Below are 8,065 nucleotides of genomic sequence, written 5' to 3'. Positions count from 1 at the left end.
TTACTACGAAGACATTATATTTATGATACATAACTAAAGTTGACAACATATTCCAACTTTATTGTCGTAATATATGCACATATTCATAATTAAGCAACTCATATTTGATACATGTTTGACTATACAACTTGGAATATTTTGTTTGATTAAACTGTCATGTCCTCTGCACTATCTGTAGTACTTGCATAAAAAAGAGTTATGTTATTTGGTGTAGAACAAATACAATTATGAATGGTTAATTAAAAGAGTAAAACTAAAAGAAATTGAAGGTGTATATAATTATAGATATATCAATATATAAAATAAAGGGTTAATTATGTTTTAGGTTCCTAAATTATTAAATAGTTTTGGTTTTAATCCCTCTTCCAAACTTTGATCCAGTTAGGTCTTTGTCCTTTCCAAATTCGTAAAATTAGTCCTCATTGACTAACGGTGTTAGTTTTTTTTTTTCAATGTGAGTAATCCAAGTTAGTATTTCATTTGGAACATGTGTAGGGATGTCAAAAAAAAATTTGTAGCCGTTGGTATCTACAGATAAAACTTGCAATGGGTAGAAAATGGATATTGTAAATGGATACCCGCGGGTAACAGATACGAGTATTTTTTATACTCGTATGTTAACGGGGCAGGTACATGTATCATATTATCTGTATCCATGAATATTAAAAAATTATGCAGGTATCCACATAATGAATACTCGGCGAATATAGGTACAGATACGGGGTAAATATTTATCCAGTGAGTACGGTACGGGAGAGCTACCACCCGTACCCTACCGCCCCTTTAACATCCCTAGACATGTGAGATTATTTAATTTAAAAAATATTTTTTCTTTTCTTTTTCATCTTCTTCTTTGTGAGGCCCTTTTATTTTCTCTTTCATCTTCTTCTTGCTTAAGCATGCACCCATCACTACCACCCTCCATTCATGATCCATATAGACCCAAACTCGTCGCCACTATTCGTCATTGTCGCATTGTGCAAAGTTTTCGGCAACATTGTCGGCTTCACCAACGCCACTCTTTCCCATCTTCGTTCTCTATTTCAAATCGAAAAACATTGTAGTGACTAGTCGTCGTGCCTCCATCTTTATCGATCTCACCTCACCATCGTCATTGCTACATCCACGACAATGGACACGTCAGTGCCACCGCTCCCTCGGCTGCCATTTCAATAGGACTCAGAAATAGCTAATGCATCTCTATCTGTTTTTTGGTCTCTATGTTTTTTTTTATGCATAAAATGTTGGGAAATGGAAGCAGAGAAAGACCATTAAATGTGAACAAAAATGTGGGGCAATGGAGGTAGAGAAGTTTTGGGAAGCCTATGGTAACCTGGGGAGAATAAAGACTTGAAAAGTTCCTTATAGTCTTTTGAAATAACTTCTTGGTGTTCGAAATGGAACTTGGCAACATTGATACCTTCTAATGCAGATATGGAACACAAAGTTGTATGTGAGAATATGTAAATGTATCTCTTTTTAGGTGATGATCTTAGTGAAGATTTCTTTATAAAGTTGACAAAAGGAGAGGAGCCATTAAATAGACTCTCTCTTGTGTTGGAAAATGAAAGGAGATGGTGTTTGTTGACACAAAGAGAGCACCCCTATCTTCATCAAATAGCACAACAAACCACAATCATTCACAACATTAACTAGAAACAAAGAGACAAGGCGAAATGGGGTGGTTTTGGAGTTGCTTCCATTACACAAATGGGAGGAAGGAGATGTTGCCACAAATGGAAGAAGATGGAGCGAGAAACCCTATATGTGATGACGTTGACGATGGCGCTAACAATGCCTAACCACCACGAGACGTTGCCAACAATGGTTTTGGACGAATGGAGATGAAGGCACGACAACCAGCTCTTGGCTAGCGAGACTGATCCGAATGAGGGAGAAAAAACCCCTTTGTTTCACTGCTCTAATGTGAAAGAAAAGGAAGAGTAAATAGAGACCAGCACTCCATTTGCCATGTCAAATAAAAAACTAATGTTAGTTAACAAGGATTAATTCTAGGAATTTTGAAAGGACATGGATCTAATTAGATCAAAGTTTGGAGGAGGGACTAAAACCAAAATCGTTCAATAGTTTAAGGACAAAAACAAAGTTAACCCTAAAATAAATTTTAGTTATTGAAATAAAAAAAATATATAATTAATATTATGTTAATAATATTATAAGTAATTATTTAAATTTGAAAAAGTAGTTACTAAATTGATAAAAGAGTAAATAATTATTTTATAACGAGTAATTGTTTGAATTCAAAAAGTAATTACTAAAATGATAAAACTGAAAAATATGTTTTTAGTATAAATAATTATTTAAATTTAAAAAGTACTAATCCAGAAAGTAAATTTAAAAAAATAAAAAAGATACTAAAAAGATATATCTTTTCTAAATACAGTTATAGATTCACTAGTGCATGAAAGCTTTTTATACCTGTTAAAAAATATTTTTTATATTGGTTCATATGAGTTTCAACTTTCTATATCGGTTTCATGACAAGTAAAAATAGTCACTTTTTTATACCGTTTCTAAAACTGGTATTGAAAGTTTACTTGGAAAGGAAAAGTTTTGTAATAAAAAGTGACTTACTATACCAGATTAAAACATTTTATAATATTGTGCTATAAAATGTATTTTTTGCATTAGTGATTATATCTAATCAACACCAATAAAATTATATTTTTATTTAAAATATAAAATAATTTAATAAGAATTAAATAAAAAATTAGAAGTATTACCTTTTATTAAGTGTTAAGTACGTATAACAAAAATTAATGAGTGTAAGTACACAATTTTTCTATTTGATAAAAAGAGTTGTTTATTTCTTTATCTCTCTTTAAAAAATTAATGTGTGTAAGTACACATCCCATAAAACTTATAAACTCTAACTCATGCTTCAATAAAAATATAATAAAAGATAAAAATTATCTTTTCACCTCTTTTCTAATAATTTAAAAATATATTTCAAGTTATACATTTTGAAATATATTCAAAGAGTACATTTCACTACTAAAAAAACTCATATTTTTTGTTATTTTTGTTTTAAATTTTTTTATAGGAAATACTTACAAATTTTGTTATAAAAAAATTGCAAAAAAATTCCTACCAACTTTTTTTGCAAAATATTTTGTACAAAACACTTTTTGCAAAAGATTTTGTCGGAAATACTTGTGAATTATATAATTTTGTAGGAAATAATTATTCACAAAGGAATTGTAACGTCCCATTTAATAAATAAACTTACTTAAATGACACGTCACACAATATAATAATACGAGCAAAGATACGGAGTAAAGACTCACTCCTTAAAGATATCCAAGAGTTATAAAAGGAAATCTTGAGGCACACCACGATGCCAATACAAGATAGGGTACAAGGTCTAATGTAACTAGAAACACAGTACTAATCAATATAATACATAGGCCATAGCCCTAACAAAAGACATAGAGAGCAGAGCCCAAGTCCAGTCGACTAAGCAGCGAAACCTCCATCACCCTGATAACGCAGGTAGTTCTCGCATCTGCTCATATCAACAAGTTGATGATCATCGCAAAAGAAGAAGAACCACACATATAACAATCAAACAAACAATAGGGTAAGCTAGAGTAGAAAATAGTCTATCATACAGTCACATGCTATTTCACAGTCCAAGCAGTATATGTCATCCAAACATGTTATGACTTCTCAAACAATGCACTAAGACTCAAACTCGACTCATCCAGATACGTATAATTTAGTCGGATTCAGTGGATCCTTGCACTTGTGGTGGATTTCTCTGCTCACCCCTGAACTGCTCACCCCCGAGCTAAGTGTTACAATGTCTCAATCCCCCCACACAAGGTTAGCCCTTAATGAGTTTCAGGCCTTCTGCTACTCTCACCACAAGATTCAGTCCGTTCTATGTGAGACTAACTGACTCCTTAGAGCATTAGGATGCAACCTCACTTTGAATCCTTACTAATTTATATATATGGGGCACCACCATGAACTCCCACTAACAAAGGTCATGCAATTATGTCCCGACCAACTAAGGCACCACCCTGAAATCTCACCTAGAGATTTCAAGGAAATTACGTCGTAACCACATACAATTCATGTTTAACCATCCAATATGTACTGGCCATGCATATGAATCTCATGCCAACATTTATAACCAACCTCCAATGAATTTCCATTCCAAAACCATGTCACAATTCACCATCTTTAACCCATGAATCATTCCATACATACATCATACTCAAATCATGTTAAACTTATAAGCCACAAACCATAATTTATCATAGTCACACAAAGTCACTCAATTCATACTTTAAAAGGCATAATCACTAACATAAAAATGCCTTTTAACGTCCGATATTTTCGACCTTTGACGTCTGCCCAAACACCGACATCGTACTGGGTAACGTCAAAATAACGTCAAAAAATAGAACAGACGTCACTTAACATCGGGGCAATAGGGGTCCGACGTTATCCAACGTCAAGGCCAAAAGCAGCAAACGTGAATTTTTGCGCTAAATGGAGCTAAAAAACAGAGCAATTTGACTTCTGTTGGGCTTTGACAGACGTTAAATAACGTCGACCATAGTAAGCTCAGACGTTAAATAATGTCTGTCAGAGCACCACCAGACGTCAAATTTCTCTATTTTTTTTAAATTTGGTTGTTTTTATAACATTCCCACACCTAAAAATCAGCAAATTCCCAGAATAGTTTCGTAATAATTTCAGCACTATTCTGGAGTTACAGTTATATCTAATAACACTTAAGTTTCAACATATATTCTAAACTAATATACACAATTCCCATGAATCTTCTTACTTGTTACACTAAACATTACAAATAAAATAAATACATATCAAAGTCATAAGTTGACATACAGAAATTAATAACTTTAAACTAAAAGAGTTCTAACCTTTGGATATAATATTTTATGTTGTTGGCCTCTAGGCTTACTCACAATTCTAATGAAATTTCGGAAACATAAAACATATGTTAGTTTTTATAACTAAGTAGATACATAGGTTAGGATTGAAAAAAATTAATACTTACTCTTGTAACATGTTTTTCAAAGCAGGTGGAATCTTCCTATGACATAAATAAAACCATACAATCGTGCATTGTCTTGGAATGATGACACATAATGGCCAATGATACCTACCATCAATCACAAGTACTTAGCAAAAATAATTAATAATACTTCATAAAATATTACTAGCAAAAACACATACGCATCAATATATGGCGCAAAATAGATCTCTCTATTTGACTCAACCATCCATGTTTGCAAATAAAGTTTGATGTGGTCACGTGAGTTTCCCGAAGGTTGAATGGTTTGAGGTTCAATGAATCCGTAAATGGAAGATCGACCTTGGTCCAAAATGAATCCATAATAAATATACATACATAAAATAAAAATTAATGCAACAATAATATTAAAAAATCAAATACAATTAGTTCAATTTTACAAATAACAATAAATATAATTTTATTTCGTAATTTTACAAATATTATATTATAAAAATTCAATTAAAAAAAGAAATAGGCCAAAAAAACTAAAAAAAAGTCTAAGATAAAAATTATAATTGCAAATAAAAAAATACAAGCAATTATATACATACAATGAAAAAGAGATAACAAGCAAAATAATCTCAAAACGCCTAAATCAATCCACAATCAAATCCCAACCAGTTTGGTGGTGAAAACTGTTCGAAACTCACCTAGAGGAGGTCAGAATAATGGTCACCGATGGGAAGGATCGCGAAACATTGCAAATGGGGATGAAAATGGAAAATAATCAGTTCAAAACGCCTAAAATCAATCCATAATCAAATCCCAACAAGTTTGGTGATGAAAAACGTTTGAAAATTACCTGGAGGAGCTTGGAATGGTGGTCGCCGACGGAGAAGCTTCACGAAAAATTGGTGGCGCGACGAAATAGTTAGGGTTTCTACGTTTCACGCAGAGAAAACCCAAAAATTGACGTTGGGGCTGCGTGGTTAGACGTTACTTAATGTCGATACAAAGGGGGTCAGACAATAAATTAAGTCGGAGCAAAGTGGGTCAGACGTTAAATTAAGTCGGAGGCAGAGAGCTCAGACGTTAATTTTTACATAACGTCGGGGTACTGTGGGTCAGATGTTAAATTACGTCTGTGTTGGAATGGACAGACGTTAAAAAAGTCAAATAATTTACAAAAATGTCACCGGTCATTTTTAACGTGGGACTTTTTCTGGCCAGACGCTATATGGGTGATGTTATAGGTCTTTTTTGTGTTAGTGAAACAATCCAAACATATGATCAATATCCAAAAACAATCAAAGAGCAAACATACCCCTCGCTTAAACAAAAGGGCCTCACTCAAGCGAGAGGTTTCCCTCGCTCAGGCGAGCTCCCTTCGCCTATGTGAGGGCTCAAATCAAGAACAGTGGCACTATCGCGCCCTCTCGCTTAGGCGAGACCTCCTCACCTGAGCGAGATGGGCTCTCTCTCAACACAGGAGCTCGTCGCCTCAATGACAGCTCGCACAAGCAGGCTGGGCGAGTTGCTGCTAATCTCGCTTAGGCGAGACACACTCGCTTAGGCAAGAAAACTAGAACCCGCCACTATTCGCGCAGACATATGCATCCAATCGGACCAAACCATGTTTTTAACAGCTCCCAAACCATTTTAATGGCAACCAAACATCAAACTCACGAAACAAAACCAAAGCAGGTGGGAAAACGTAATAAAACAGTAAACCCTAACTTCCCCTTACCTAGAAAGAGCTAGCAGAAACTTCGATTCGCAACAGCGAGCACCACAGTCCTACGAACAGACCCAAAAGTTGGAAACGAACGGTGGAACAGAATAGGAACAAGGTTACTACGAAACCCTAACTGGGATTACGAAAATGTAACTAGAGAAGAACTAATATGAGCTAAGGAGCAACTTACGTGACTCAGAGAACGAGACTGAACAACTCGAAGGTGGCGAAGATCCAAACCCTAACAATGGTTCTGTGGAGAAGAAAGGAGAGTAAGTTACGAGCTGGTTTGCAAAAATGAACAAAGTGGAAGGGGTTTGGCTGCCCTAGGGCCTTGTACACTTTGTGGGCCAACCCTAAAGCCCATTAGGTTGGGGCAGCCCTTAAAATAGAGGTCAAAATATAAGTCGGCCTTATATTTTCCCCAACAACAAAAATTTTTGACCTCGAAAATAAAAGCTTACCAGGCAAAAAGTTGTGGATGTGATTTCCTCATATCCTCCTCCAACTCCCAAGTAGAGTCACCTGTCCTCCGATCCTAGATGACCTTGACAAGGCTGACTGTTTTTCCTCGGCGTCCCTCAACCTCGCTACCTTCTAAAACCACTAGTAGTACCTCCATAGTGAGATTCTCCCTGATCTGCACATCCTCTAATTCCAACACATGAGACAGGTCAAAGACATACTTCCTCAATTGTGATACATGGAATACCAGATGGAGATTTGTCAACTGAAGGGGCAAAGCAATCTCAGAAGCCACTGGCCTAATCCTCCTCAAAATCTGATAAGGGCCAAGAAACATAGGAGAAAGCTTTCTTGAGTGGAGAGCCCTTCCCACACCAGTTGTTCGGGTCACCCTCAATAATACGTGATCTTCAACCGCGAATTCTAAGGGCTCCTCCTGCGGTCTGCGTAAGCCTTCTGCCTACTTTGAGAGGCATGCATCATATCTCTCACCATTCTCACTCTCTCAGTGGTGTACTCCAATAACTCTGGCCCGACCAACACTGCCTCCCCATCCTGATACCAACACAAGGGAGTCCTACACTTCCTGCCATAAAAAGCCTCGTATGGCGCCATGCCAATGCTTGCATGAAAACTGTTGTTGTAGGTGAACTCTATCAAAGGCAGCACTTCAGCCCAAACACCTAAGTGATCCAGCACGCATGTCCTCAACAAGTCCCTAAGTGACTGGATCGTCCTTTTAGACTGACCATCAGTTTGAGGATGATAGGTTGAACTCATAGTTAGCTTACTACCCATAGCACTTTGTAGGGTCTGCCCAAACTGGGAAGTGAATTGTGGATCCCTGTCTGAAA

The 8,065-nt window shown here is 35.9% G+C and overlaps 1 protein-coding gene across 1 annotated transcript; it reads right to left on the bottom strand.

Moving 5' to 3' along the window:
* Positions 1 to 7,284: 7,284 nt before the first annotated feature.
* On the bottom strand, positions 7,285 to 7,826 carry LOC146886404 (uncharacterized). The gene is made up of 2 exons (XM_085673427.1): positions 7,713 to 7,826; positions 7,285 to 7,671 (listed from the first exon to the last, which is right to left on the bottom strand). The coding sequence occupies exons 1-2, from the start codon at positions 7,824 to 7,826 to the stop codon at positions 7,285 to 7,287; spliced, it is 501 nt and encodes a 166-aa protein (XP_085529553.1).
* Positions 7,827 to 8,065: the final 239 nt, after the last annotated feature.

The sequence above is a fragment of the Vigna unguiculata genome, chromosome 5 (assembly GCF_037176805.1).
Source record: "Vigna unguiculata cultivar grain cowpea cultivar isolate G323 ecotype 2 chromosome 5, ASM3717680v1, whole genome shotgun sequence".
Taxonomy (NCBI): Eukaryota; Viridiplantae; Streptophyta; class Magnoliopsida; order Fabales; family Fabaceae; genus Vigna; species Vigna unguiculata.
The sequence above is the reverse complement of the archived record's forward strand: the minus strand, read 5'-3'. Positions and strand labels throughout refer to the sequence as shown.

Coding starts and splice junctions, on each gene's coding strand:
- LOC146886404 (XM_085673427.1), bottom strand. CDS start 7,826: ATGGCGCCATACGAGGCTTTTTATGGCAGGAAGTGTAGGACTCCCTTG. Junction 7,672..7,712: donor TGGAGTACACCACTGAGAGA/GTGAGAATGGTG, acceptor CTCTCAAAGTAG/GCAGAAGGCTTACGCAGACC.